This window comes from Zonotrichia albicollis, chromosome 6 (genome assembly GCF_047830755.1).
Source record: "Zonotrichia albicollis isolate bZonAlb1 chromosome 6, bZonAlb1.hap1, whole genome shotgun sequence".
Taxonomy (NCBI): Eukaryota; Metazoa; Chordata; class Aves; order Passeriformes; family Passerellidae; genus Zonotrichia; species Zonotrichia albicollis.
Genome location: NC_133824.1, coordinates 52,429,521 through 52,443,905, shown reverse-complemented (window position 1 = coordinate 52,443,905; position 14,385 = coordinate 52,429,521). Strand labels below are relative to the sequence as shown.

The 14,385-nt window shown below is 39.0% G+C and overlaps 1 protein-coding gene across 1 annotated transcript in view; it reads left to right on the top strand.

Moving 5' to 3' along the window:
* The window catches only part of IMMP1L (inner mitochondrial membrane peptidase subunit 1), a 33,589-nt gene that overhangs the window by 2,463 nt on the left and 16,741 nt on the right, over positions 1-14,385 (top strand). The window contains exons 2-4 of the mRNA XM_005491072.4: positions 11,710-11,841; positions 12,973-13,061; positions 13,622-13,748. Of these exons, the coding sequence (XP_005491129.1) occupies positions 11,737-11,841; positions 12,973-13,061; positions 13,622-13,748 (321 nt within the window). The 5' untranslated portion in view covers positions 11,710-11,736. The remainder of the gene's footprint in view (positions 1-11,709; positions 11,842-12,972; positions 13,062-13,621; positions 13,749-14,385) is intronic.

Genomic DNA, 14,385 nt, shown 5'->3' with positions numbered 1-14,385 from the left:
ATGGTAACAGCATGAGAGACTGTTTCATAGATAACAAAAATAATGAAGTAGATGCAATTTTTTCAGTATGAGAACTGAACTTTTAAAATATAGCAGTAGTTCTGTTGGTGATGTTCATTTTTCCCCAGTCACATTTGAACCTGATGGGTGCAGTTAAAGTCCTACTGATTTAGAAAGTGGGTGGAAATAAGCTATTTTTCAAATATTAACATTTTAATACAATGCATATGTGCTTATGGAAATACTGCTTATAACATCTGACTGTACCTGTATTTCAGACAAATTTCAGAGAAAGAACTCATTTAATGCGAGTTTAATTTCAGATTTTTTTAGTTGATTACTTTTAAATCAATGGTGTTTCATTTTCAGCAATAACAATATTTTTTTTTTCACCCTTTTTGAATCATACTGAAAGTTTGCTTATATTCACATGTCCAGTTTTGAAAAGGTGAATTTTCAGTGGCTGTAGAAGATTCCACTAGGATCTTCTTCAGACTTTCTGGCAGAAAGCAAGACCCCAGCAATTGTGATTGTAGACATTTCCCTGACATTATGAGGTAGATAAATCCTAAAGCTCCTGCTCTAGGGGTGGGATGGAAATGCAGAGACTGAGGAACATGGAAGTGATTTCCAGTTCATTGTCCCATTCCAGCTTTAGCCCAGGCACTCCCACCCTGCTTGTTTTTCTCTCTGCAGCCCACGGGGTTTGTGCTCTGGGGCTGAGATTGGGATCATTTGTCCTTGGTGCCCAGCTGGAGCAGGAATTGTTTTGTCTCCCTGCTCTGTGCACAGAGCTCACCATCCCTGAATGTGAAGCTCAGACCCACACACTAAAGCAGCACAGAATGGGAAAAATAGAAAAGCTGAAACACTCAGGAAGTGTCTTAGGGAGTTTTTTCTTATCATCTGAGCTATGGCAATGGACAGGGATCCTACTCAGCTCATTGCAGAATGGAGAGGTTTAAACATTTTTAGTCTGGTTTGGGATGTCTGAAACTGTAGAATAATGAACTTTCCTTGCTCACAGCTCACATGGTGTCACGTAGAGCTGGTCAAATGGGGATGTCAGTTTAACTGCAAATCCTAACTGTGCTCTGGAGAAATCAAGCTCTCTGTTTTCCTCTTGCAAACTTGCTGGTCCAATTCAGCTACTTGCAGATTCTAAGATGGATTGAAAGGATTTTGGGGGAAAATTCCCTTAGGGAAAAAAAATAAAAAATTGAGGGAATACAATGGAAAACAAGAGAGCAGTCAGAACATTTGGGGAAGGGTTATGCATGGAATTTGATCTGCAAGTATGTGTGACATTTCTCTTCCAAAACTGTAGCCTACAGACTTGGGGAAAACCCTGGTGTCCCCAGAACAGCAGCCCTTGAAGTATTTCAGCTTTTATATTTTTCCCATTCTGTGCTGCTTTAGTGTGTGGATCTGGGCTTCACATTCAGGGATGGTGAGCTCTGTGCACAGAGCAGGGAGACAAAACAATTCCTGCTCCAGCTGGGCACCAAGGACAAATGATCCCAATCTCAGCCCCAGAGCACAAACCCCGTGGGCTGCAGAGAGAAAAACAAGCAGGGTGGGAGTGCCTGGGCTAAAGCTGGAATGGGACAATGAACTGCAAGGTGCAAATGGAGCAGAACTGATCCCAGGGAGAGAGCCCGGGAGCGCTCGTGGATTTTGGGGCCATTTTGGGTCATCTTGGGTGCAGCCCTGGCTGGGCTCTGGTGCTGCCCAAGGTGGATCCATGGAGGAGATGCTTTGAATGAGTCTCTGCTTGATTCTGTAGCTCTGCCCAGCCTCTGCTCCAGGGCAGCACAAGGCATCAGCTTTGGTGACCATGAAGGGACAGAAGGTGTCAGTAAGAGGAGCACACTTGTCCTGGCCTCCCTTCACCACCTGGGTTGCCCACGTGGGCTCACCGGGCGAGTTAACACCAAGCACTGTGTGGGGAGGTTCCTCACCAGCAGGGTGTTTGTTACTGCTGATGGATGTGTTCTGATGTCTTTACTTTCAAATCAATGGTTTTGCTGGATTTTAGTTGTGCTGCAAAAGATTCATGTATGTTCTTGTCTTTGAACAAAATGCTCTTCATTTTGGATTGATAAATAAATAAATAAAACACCAGCCCATTTTATTTCAAATTAATTTCATTTATATATGTCTGCCAGACCAGCTTTCAGTGATATTTTTCTGTTGGATTTACGTGTGGGACAGAGAACCAGAAAAGCACATCCCAGTAGCTGTTGTAACTCATAATCTTATTAGAGTTTGCAGTTCCATGGCCAGGCTGCTTCTCTCATCAGTCGTGGAATGTGCTGGTTTTAGACTGCACTGATTAAAGTTTTCCAGGCACCAAATCAGATTAGGCAGCGAGTCACCTGCCCAGTGCTGTGAGCCACGCCCTGCTGAGCTCCTGCTGGCAGCTGAAACAAGGTAGTTTGCTTTGGAGATGTTCTTAAGCACCTAACAGCATGGGTCGTGGATTATGGCTGCAAAGAAGATGGCTTCATTTTCCTGATCTTTGAACTAGCTGCAATGGGATAAATTTGAAAGTGCAGGATCTTCAGGCCATGAGCCAACAACTGGAAAGAATGTTTAATCCTGGAAGCTCTGACACCAAAAGATCTGGGTTTTTTTCAGTGTGAAAAAGCTTAAAGACTGCTTATTCACTCAGTCTTTAACAAGTGAAATAACTATCTGGAGGGTTTAGGGCTTGCTAGTTTTATGATGTTATATAAAACATAACATTTTATTCAGATGTTACCCAGATTCATCCTTGTGGGTATCCTGAGCAACAGGGAAAAAAAATTAAACCTGTGTCAAATTTTAACAGATCTTTTAAAATAGAAGTAAATTAGGAGACATGAGTTAAAGTAGTATGTGCTGAAGACAAGAAGTTATTTTAAAAATTATTTTATGTTTCTGTAATTTCACAACTGTACAGCATAATATTACTGAAACCTGCAGAACAATCATCTTGAAAGTGAATTGTGAGTTTAATTTAGTGTCTTAGTAAGCATCACACGGATTAGTGCTGTATTTAATAGAGATGATTTTCCTTGTATTTCTCACACACATGGAAGGAACCTCAGGTTTCTGGCACTGGCCAATGATGTTTTCTGGGTATTGTCTCCCATAGATATTCCAGACAGGAATGCCAGTTTGATATTTCAGCTCCCACTGACTTTCAGAGCACTCTGACCATCCCCAGAGTGAGGCATGGGCCAGGGTGTCCTGCAGTAAATAATTCTGTAGAGATGTGTATTGCTTGCTCTTCAAAAAATTTGACTAGAATGGTAAAATAATTTGGTCACTGAGGGGCAGAGGAAGAAAGTTTTGGCCTTTAAGTAGTCAGGAAGTAAAATTGAGATTTTTCAGTGTGAGTTGTAAAGTTGGATATAAGACAAGCAAGCAATCTAGTAAAACTCATTGCAAAGCCAGATTCACAGCTGGTTACTTAGGGAAACTTAAATTGTTTCAAATAATGATTAGGAATAATGTTTTGGTGAAATAATAGAATAAAATAATGAATATCTGGCATGTTTTTTGTAGCCAGGCTGTATTTTAGCAAATCATCATTATTCTTTATCTCAGTGGATTCAGCTTCCATCCCCTCCACTGAGCCTGCCAATTCCATGCCAAAGGTTCTTTGTGGGAACCCCATTTCAGGAGCATCTATCTGGGAGGAGAGCTGCCATTTTTTCCAGTTCCCCCCCCTCCCTTGTACTGAATTGCATTTTGTGTGAGATAATATATGTAAAAGGACTAAAAATGAATTAACATTTAAAAACTGTGGATACTGAAACAGATTGAGGGAAGCAAAAATGTTATCAAGGTCCTAGAAATAACAATCCTGTGAGTGGTTACTGCAGAATAACTCAGTGTATTGTGAGTGGGACACACAATATTACTGAAACCTGCAGAACAGTAATCTTGGAAGTGAATTGGGAGTTTAATTTAGTTGTGGGTGCTGCTGGAAATGTGAGCTCCACTAATTGTTTCAAAGTCCTGGCTTGGTTTTGTGTGGAAAGAATAGAATGTCTTATTTCATTGCAATGAGGGGGTAATTCATGTGAAGTTTTAGCCCTAAGGTTTATTAGAAAACTTGTGTCTCTTCAGTAGCCATGCTTTCAATATTTCTGTGATTGAAAATATTTCTGTAATTGTGACAGTGTCCCTAGCAGAGGGAGAAAGGTAATGGAGCTTTTTTTTACACCCTGCTCTTATATTTCTGTGGAAATTGTTGCACGTTCTTGGAGCCTCGTGCTTCCACTTTCTCTCTCCATTGGTCCCAGAAGTGTGAAGCACTGTTTGATCTTGGTGTTCTCATGCTATTGCCAAGCCACAGTGAATTTTTAATAGAATTTTTAACATTTCTGGCAGGAATATCATCAATTTTCTTAGCATGCATAAAGTATCTGTATGACCAGTCACTGATTTTCCTTTTAAAAAATCAATGTATTATGGAAGAAAGGGCAAGCCATGTTCTGTTCTCTTGGAACAAACCAGATGAGCAAATGTAGATTAAATAAAATCTTAGCACTTATTAAAAACCTGAAAAGTTTTTAAGAAGGCAATTGAGAGAGACAGTACTAATGAAGTTATGCAGTGATTGTTTCTGTACTGCTTTTCTGTTTCACAACTATTGTGTCCTCATTTGAAACTCCTGTTTGGGCTGGCTGGCTGTGGTAAAATGAGCCATGCAGGCCCTGCTCGGTGCAGTTTGTGGGGCTGGAGTGTGCTCTGCACCTCAGCTTAGGATCATTTACTAAATTGGAGAAAGGCACCTCTGCTGATTTGATTCACTAACCAGTCAGTTTTCACATTTATTCTTGTGTCAGCTGCATCTTTTATTTTAAAGCATCAAATTAAATAATAGCTTATGCTGGCTTCCTATTTTAGTTCATGCATTTAAAACCTGCAAGTCAGATAAAAAGATAGTTTCAGAATAAATTCAGTATATTATTTATGAGTGGAGCAACACATTAGCATGGAGTTCACAATAGATCATATCGCTTTTATTCCATCTTACAAGCTTAGCAGCACAAACAGAATAATCAACATATTATTTGGCTGTCATCTGCTGAACAGAAAGCAGAGATCACAAGGAGGTTTTCCCTAGCTGCAGTGATGGCCTTTTTGTTCCAAGCCCCCATCTGGGAGGGCCATGGTGTGTTATCATATGGAACGCGGGCTTTGCTGTAATCTGCTTAGCTGCACTGCAGTTTGAATCTTTATTCCATGTTTGTGTAATTTATAATTTTAATGAGACCGTGCCTCTTGTGGGCTTTGAAATATATTAAAAGCTCTTTTGTGCATATGCTTTTGTTCTTGCTTAATAGGCTCAGTGTATTTAAAACTGATGAATTTTTATTCATGGATTTGGATGTCTGGGGATTAACTTAGATTGAATATCATTGCACTCATCTCTTGATGTTTGGAACTTTTTTATACTTGTATCTCTAAGTGGAGAACACCTTAGAGAACTTTTGTTTTACACATAAAACAGCTCAGAAATAACTAATAAAATTTTATTGAGCAATAAGCAAAAATACTGATTATAGTTTATTTTTACTGCATAAACTCTCCTAAAGTACCAGTTTGCCTTGAAAAAAATCCTTGAGTCCATGAACATTCGTGTATTTAGAACTTTGTAACTAAAAAGCTGTTTGGAAAAGCACTCAACATTTTTTGCAGAATAACAGCAGTGATAAGCACTTGATTTGCATTTTTCTTTCATTCAGGTAACTTGAAAGTGTAAATACTGAGCACTCTCTTGTCTGACTGTGTTGCCTTTCTCCTGTTTTTAACACATTTTTTAATGCAGAGTGTACATGAGCTGTTTCATTAGAAGGTGATGCTCATAGCTGGGGAGTATTGATAAACATACAGAAGGATTCTTGACTGCTATTTTCTGACAGTGCTAAAACTGGGCTTGTTTTTTGCCTTTCTATTTTTAAGATGTTTAATGGTTTGTTTATTTGTTTGATTTACTATTTGTTTAAAGATTTGATACTTTGTGACTTCTGTGTTTTTAAATTACTCTGGAGCACTCTTCAATGATGGCATTCTGTCTGAGACCAGCGCTGGCAATAAAATGGAGACAATTGTGGTTTTTCTAAATAGCCTTGGGGATGATGTACTGAAATCTGGAGGGGTTTGGGTTTTTGTTTGTGGTGTTTTTGTTGGGTTGGTTGGTTTTTACCACAAACCATCCTCTTTGTAATGACAAAATATTTTAAGTAAACAGCCTTCTGAGTTCTCGGTGCACAGGGGAGATATTCATCCCTCTTCTCTTCACTGATTTGAGCACTATTTCCAAATCATATTTCCACAAGATGTGTCAGCTGGGAAGTGCAGGGGCCATGGGAGCCGTGGGCAGCCTCAGCTTTTGTAGGGTTGCAGATTTCTAGGGCCTAATGTGAAAATTAGGCTTGTAACACTTTGTCTTACAAAACTGAAATGAATGTTCAATGTTTATACGTCTGTGTCTCAAGGAAGTGAATGTATTGAAACTGAAGACAAACACACGTAATTATTTCACCATTGTGACGTGGGCACAGCCCATTTTTCTCAGTTCCCAGGAAAGTGACTGGTGTCTGCCAGACCTTTGGTGTTTGTCCTGGCTTTGACCTTGTTGCAGAAGATGTAAAGTGAATATTTTGGCATCCCTCAGAGCCCCATGTATGACCGTGCCTGTGCTCAGCTCTCTGGATTTCACTGTTCAGCAAAGAGGAGTGAATGGAGCTGCAGCTTTGGACAAGCTTTGGAATGTATCTGGCCATTAAAGCAGCATTTTATTCAGGGTTGTGCAAGTGTTAGGAGCTGCTTCCCAAAGGTAAATAGAACCAGTGAGAACTACCTGAAATCTGTGTTGGGAAATTGCTCATTCTTGTCTGTAGTCTCTGGTTATTTAACACCAGCCAATTGTGTTATGTTTACAGGATTAAACTCCTTGTCAGCTTGAGAGCAGCAGCTGAAGGAGCTCTTGTTGGAGACTGCCAGTGCCTAGTAGAGATAATGTGTAAAAATGTAATCTCTTGCAGAATATCACCAAGCTTGCTGACATTTGCCAGACCAAGTCCAGTGTTTCTTCCAGAGTAAAGCAACAGCTGGAAATAAAAAGCAATTCTTCTGATCTCCAGCACAGAGGGACCTTTTGAAAATGGTTCTTTTTTTTTGCTTTAGATGTGTTCAGAATCCTCAGATGGAAATTAGAATATTTAAAGCATTTTGTATATTTGTATATTCATATATATATATTTAAAACATATTGTATATCTAATATGGGAAGCATCCAAATAAACAAGATATACACCCTTTGCTCTTCTAGCACATGAGACGTCAGTTTCATACAGAAGTTTTAAAATAATAGTTTAATATAAATAACTGTTCAAACATAAATATTTAAATGGCCTAGTCAATGTGCAATTTTTTCTTTGGTTTGGGTTTTTGGATTTTTTTAAAGTAATCTCAGAGTAATTCTGTGGGAAAGAGATGGTGCAAGTTATGTGTAGAGAAAGGTGTCTGGTTAGAAGTGGAGAATGTTGGGAGAAGAGTTTCTGTTGCGGAAGGAAAACTGATAATCTCTCACTACATATTCAATGAAATTCCAGAATTGGGAAACATGATATAAAGCAAATGCGACTGGAGATGTTTTATGAAAGTGAAAAATCTGTTTAGTGCCAAGTGCAGTGATTTGTTTAGTCACACTTTCAGTGCCTGCAACTTTGATTTTCCTGTATTTAAAAATTCATCACCACATCTAAAACTGTCTTACACAATGCCATTGGTCTTCTGGAAATGGTAAAGCTGCTCATTGATTTTCTAATTTTATTATATAGACAATAATTGTAATCCAAGATTACAGCAAACAAGATGTTAATTTCTAGACAACCTGTGTACATTTCCCTCAGAGCGCGGGTGCTACAGAAGCAAAGAGTACAAAGAGAATACCATTTGTGCTATCCTCACAGGAGCTGTCAATAAAAGATGTAATAGGGGATTTAGGAATCTGGAAATGGCCAACTAATTTATGTGAATCTATTTTATTTCAGCTAGAAAGCCCAAGCTCTGTTTCGTCTGCACTGCATATTGCAGAGCACAGGCTGTCTATAGAAAACCAGGCGGCTGCATATGGATAGTCCCTTGATATCATTCACTTGCTGTGTAATCTTATTATGCAAAGTTCTAATCTTCACCTAGAATGAATGCCTCTGGGTCAGAATATAGTCATATCAGGGTTTTTGAGGTCATGTTTTGTGATCCTTAGCTTATTCTTCTAAGTAGAGCTGGGATTTAAAGAGTATTCCCCAGACACTGGCAGAGATAGACAGCAAAACCTGCTGCCTTTTTGGAAGACAAGACCAACATGAGGTCCCTGGTAGGATTAAACTTGATTTGTAGCTGTAGGATTTTTTAACAGATGTATTATTGGACAGGGAATAGGGGGCCACCAGCACAGCGAAATTGGATCACAATTGGCATTCTCAGGGAGTCCGCTGGCTGCTAAAACAGCAGCTGCATGTGGATTTGACTTCTTTCAGGTGAAGCGACTTCCAGTCATTTGGAAAGGATGGGATGAAAAGGAACCTTGGTGATAATTTTGATGTCTGCAAGATTTAGTACCAATGTAATGGGATTATCGGTAACACCTTCGCCGCAGCAAAAGCCACCTGGCGCTATAACTGGCAGCAACTGAGAACTAATCCTTTCCCATCTCTTGGATGTCATTCATGAGGCTCAAAGTGGTTTCTACCCTGCTAGCTGTGATTAATTTTATAAACAAACAAACAAAAACCCAGTGATGAAAGCACAGGCTGTGGGAGGAAGAGGGAACATAAGATACTTGTAATTACATTTTGCATTTTATTTGCTGTGTATTTTACAACTATAAACTTGTGGTAAAGTAATGAAATTGTGTTTTCTGTGAGAAATATGGATGTGTGTGTGACCTTTTTTAACCAATGTTGATTTTGGTATAAAATTTGCAGCTAGCTGCTACATGATATTAGGTAGTACCTGGAGGTAATTAGGTTTTAGGCCATTCTGCAATAAGGATGTTTATACTACAGAGCCATTCAGTTTTCAAGGGGCCTCTGACTTAAATAATTTGTTTTATTGTGCTTAATGGTCTTATGTTTGATCTGGTGGAGTTGCCTGCTGATGGTAGTTTGTATTAAAATTGTGTGATGTGGAAAACTGTTTATTTCCTTGTGATCAACAATATGACATTGTTTCAAAAATAGAATGATATGAAGTTCTCAGAGGAAACAATTATATTTTAACAATGATAATTTTTAACAATTATAATTTAATGATGCTCAAGTTAATTATTTCTCTGTGTGGCTTTTTTTTTTTTTAAGTAAACTAGTTTTGTCTGGTGGTTTTTTTACTAAACTTGCTACAACCAATTATTAACTAGAAGTCGTTACTTAAAATGACATGGAAACTTTTAGGATTTTGGTTATTTGGAATGAATATTAGATGTCTAAAGATGAACCTTAATGTTTAAATCACCCTCCCACCCTCAGGAGGTACCTTGCCAGGGCCAGACTGTATAATCCAGGTATATATATGTCTTCATTTCAAATTAACTTTCTTGAGTAGTAGTCTAAAACTTTTATATAAAGCTAAGAATTTTTTGATTGCTATCATAAAATCTGATAAGCTTGAGCATTTAAAAAAAATCCTTTGTACTACATTTATAAGAAGGGGTTGGTGAAGTCTATGTCTGAGGCGTTAAGAATTTATTTTAAGAGAATTGGGAACAAAACTTGAGAGCTCTTCACTCATGTTCTGTCCTTGTGGTTGTTTTTTCCATGGCAGCAGGCAAAGCTCACTCTGAGCCCTGGGTGTCCCTGAGTAGCTCCCAAATCTACTCCCAGGCATCCCAAGGAAACACATGTCCAGGATAACTATCCCTAGGTTTGTGTCACCCAAAATCCATAAGGAAACTGCTCACAATCGCTTTGAAACCTGTTTTCTGATATGTATTGCAGTGGTTTGGAGTTTCATAATAAAAATATTTAAGTGACAACCTGACAGCTGGTGGCATGGGAGGCTTGCACATTCTTTTGATGTTGTTACTGTTTGTTTGTCCCAGATTGATCTGTGTGCTCTGGGCATTGTAATGCATTGTTTGCTTACCTGCAGTACCCACAGGTGCTTAAATTCCCTGCAATCTTAATATGTTAATGTCACTATAGGACACGAAATAACATCACATGCACATGCTGCTTTGTTCAAGGTAAAAAGAGACTTTTAAATTTCTGATTCCAAGATATATAGATTTTCAAAAGTGCCACCTCTTACAATGACACTGGACAAGCCAACAGTCCATCAAATTTCTCCTCCTCCATAAATGAATGCAAAACAATAAGTTATTTACAGAAAATGTGTGAGAAAGTTCATTACAAGAATGTAAGCATCAGAAGGCTTAGAAAATCTTAAAAAATCAGGGCAACAGTTAATGTGTTAATATGAGGTTTCTGACTAACATGGGGCAAAAATGGTGGATACTTGTGCAGTATTTTTCTTTCTTCCTGAACTGAGAAGCAATGTGAGGCTCCTTTCCAGCAGGTGCTGTTAAGAACAATTGATGATGGATTTCTGTCAGATAGTTGTGCATTCACCTGCTTGTGCAACTCAGATTCATCTGCTGCGCCTCCACCTTCCTTTTGTCCCCTGTGTGCCAGCTCTGGGCTCTCAGTGTGTCTGCTCTAAGATAAGGCATTGGTTGGTGCACTGAATTGGGAAGAGCCAGGCACTTGTGTGCTTCACCAGGATGGATTCTGCTGAAAGTGCATTCCCCTTCCAGGGCAGCTGTTCCAGTCCTGCATCTGCCAGTGACACAACTCAAGACTTTTCTGTTTGCCATTGTGTTTTGGGTCATTACTGTGCAAATGGTCAGATAGTGAATGATGAATCACAGCTTGGTTTAAGCTGTTCTAGTGCAGAGAAGTTTATGTAGATAAAAAAGGACCTCTCTTTTGGAACAAGGAAATGAACTTGTTAGAGAATATCTCCCAATAATGGTTGTCTTTGGAACGTAGTCAGGCAAACCTCCCATTAAATTCTAGGGAGAGTTGTGAAAATAAATCCATGCACTTTTAAATTCCTTCATTTCATGAGTGAAATGTAGAAGAAAATGTCTCTATTTAATATTGAAATGGGCATATTTTACACAGCATTTTTCCTTTTCTTCTTTTCAACATAGTGTATTTGCTCAGCAAACTATTGACCTATCTTAGGAAAAGAGGGAAATCTTGCAGTGGTTTTGGTTCATGAGAAGGCAACACTGAGTTTAAGGGGAAGAGTTTTTTTTGCTTCAATTACTTCATTATGTTTGTTTTCCACTTTCTTAAGCGTAACCATCCCAAATTGTGGTACGGAAATATTTTATTTAGATTAGCATTGTAGGAATTGGATCTCCCAATCAGAGTTGGACTTGAATACTTGGGGAAGGGGGTCAGAAAATGTTTACAGGCTAATGTCCTGCAGAAATTATGGCACTGTGCTACAGCTGAGAGCAGAAGACCTGATGCCTCATTTCTCTATGCACCTCTTCAAGTCTGTCTGATTATTTGTTGGTATCATTCCACTGTTGGGTTTTTTTTAATCTTGCCCACCTGTTACACACTAGAGATGGGTTTGTAAATGTAGGATTGCTTGTTCTCCAATGAATGATCCTCTTGTGTTTTGCTGCAGGGCTGCTGGGCACCGTAGCACTGTAGGATGCTTCGCAATGCCCTAGGAAAAGCCTGCCGGTTTCTGGGCTACACGGTGCAGTATGGCTGCATAGCACACTGTGCCTTCGAGTACCTTGGAGGGATTGTTGTGGTAATTCTTCTTTTTCATGACCTTTAAAAGGAGATAAAACTGTAGTACTGACGGTTTTCTGTGTGATGATGCCAGTATTTCAGGTTTTGTCATTTAACACAATTTATGGGAAGGGGCTCCAGCCTTTGTGAAGGCTATTTGTACTTTGTGTTCTGATGTGTTATTGCTCGAGGTATCACTGAAGTAAATGGAAAACTCTGATTAAGCCTTTTGCACAGAGTCCATCCTTTAGGAAACACTAGAGTCAGTGATAGGAAATGCCTTTGTTTCACACTCTGGCCAAATTTGTGGGTGTTTTATGCTCCCTGCCCCTCCTGCCCAGGTCCTTAACCTGGCAGGTAAGTGCTGCTGGGCATGGGGGAGTCTGGCTGTGAGCTGCTCCTGCAGCTTCTGTGATGGTTCTGTGTCACACAGAAGAGAAAGGGGTAAGCTGGTAGGGCTTTGAGCACTGCTCCTAAAAATTTCCTGGAGATGTAGTGCTGAAGGGAATCAGTGAGGGCCTTATAGCACCTAGTGCAGTTGAGGACCAACCTCAAGGAAATATAGAACTGTAACAGAGTTAGAGGTGTGTGGCAAGGCTTTGCAAGGGTTCCTCAGGGTGAGAGAGACAGACGAGAATTTTGACTCTACGATCAGAAGGCTGGATTTATTATTTTATGATATATAATACATTAAGACTATACTAAAAAGGAATAGAGAGAAAAGTTTAGAAGCTGCTAAGCTAAGAATAGAGAAAGGAATGAATACTAACGGAGCTCTCTCTGATCTGTCTCAGAGAAAGCTTGTCTTTGATTGGCCCTTAATTGTACACAAGTAACATGGACCAATCCCAGGTGCACCTGTTACATTCCACAGCAGCAAATAACTATTGCTTACATTCTTCTTCTGGGGCCTCAGCTTCCCAGAGGAAGGAAAAATTCTAAAGAAAAGATTTTTCACAAAAGATGTCTGTGACAGAGGTGCTCTGCCCCTCAGCTTTGAAATGCATCACACATTCCATGGAGGAGCTCACTTTTAGTTCTCTACATTCCACCTTTTCTAATTTATTAGCATATCATTTAAATGTAAGTTTATTTTAGAAAGAAGCAGTTTGAAACAGTAATTTTTTTCTCCTTTCTTTTTCATTTGCAGTGCTCTGGACCTTCCATGGAACCAACCATTCAGAACTCAGATGTTGTTTTTTCAGAGAACCTCAGCCGCCACTTTTACTGCATCCAAAAGTATGCTGCTCTCTTGGGAGCACATCTGACATTCCCTCTGCCAGGGCTCGCCAGTAACCACCTTCTGCCCTTGATTTTTAGTGTATTTTTCTGCTTCTAACTTGCAATTTTTCATTGTGTCTAAAGGATCTTAAAGTTACCAACAGCCCAATGAACAACTTCTCAAAATTCAGTTTGGATTTAGTCTGTTGTCACTGTTGCAGCTTTGTCCAAAAAATAGGAAAAAGTCCTTTTTTTCCTCCCCCTGAATGATTCTACTGAGTAACTTCTTCCCTAAGCAGTTTGGTCTTGAAAACCAGCTATGGGTATTACTGGTCTCAGGTTGTAGTCTTAAATGTTTCATAAATGATCTCAATAACAAAAATTCACTCAACTTCTAAAACTCTGTGAAATTGCACCTGAGTAAAACTGAAGAAACCAAAAATGTACACAAGAATTTTCAGCACAACGGACTATCTTTAGTGGGTGTGAATATTTTTGGAGTAGATACATGGTTGCTTATGTACTCAGTTAGTTTGTAACTAGAGTTCTTCTCTTTGTTTTTTTTTTTTTCCTCTCAGAGGAGATATTGTAATTGTGAAAAGCCCAAATGACCCCAAATCAAATATCTGTAAAAGAGTAATTGGCTTGGAAGGGGATAAAGTCTGCACAAGCAACCCTTCAGATTTCCTTAAGAGTCACAGCTATGTAAGTATTAGAGTTTCTTCCTATGTAAATTAATGATTACTTAAGTAGGCCTGGTGGTCTGTAAAGGATTTGCAATATTTGAGGATAATAATAAATCATAAATTATTAATAAATTGTTATTCTTGATTATGTACAGTAAAATGTTGTACTTTTAGACTATTTGTGCCAAGCTGTCTTCCTCTGCCTTTTGTTTCTGTAGGAACTGTAGACAGATTATATTTCTGCTGTGCCCTTTGGAAGAATACTCTGAAATTCTCTGCATAAAGTGCAGTACAAAAGAGAGGTGCAGGTGTTGGTGTTTAGGCAAAACTGTTCCTGCATTTTAAACAGTAAGAAGTGAATATTTGACTCTGCCATAGCTTTGCAGATTTTTCTTTCAAAATTATACTTTGTGTATCTCTATTTCAATGTAGCAATATTTTAATGTTCTTCAGTATGGTTGGAAAAGTAGAAATTTTCCTAACTTTGCCAAAACGTCAGGTGATGCAATGAAAAGGGAAAAATAATCTCAATGTTCATTTGTCCTTATGCAGATAGACTTCACAGAAGTTTGGGAAGATCAGGGACAAAATGGTTTTTAGCAACTTTTTTTAGGCCATCATGAGAAAAATCCTCAGGAATGATGATCAGAGAAGAA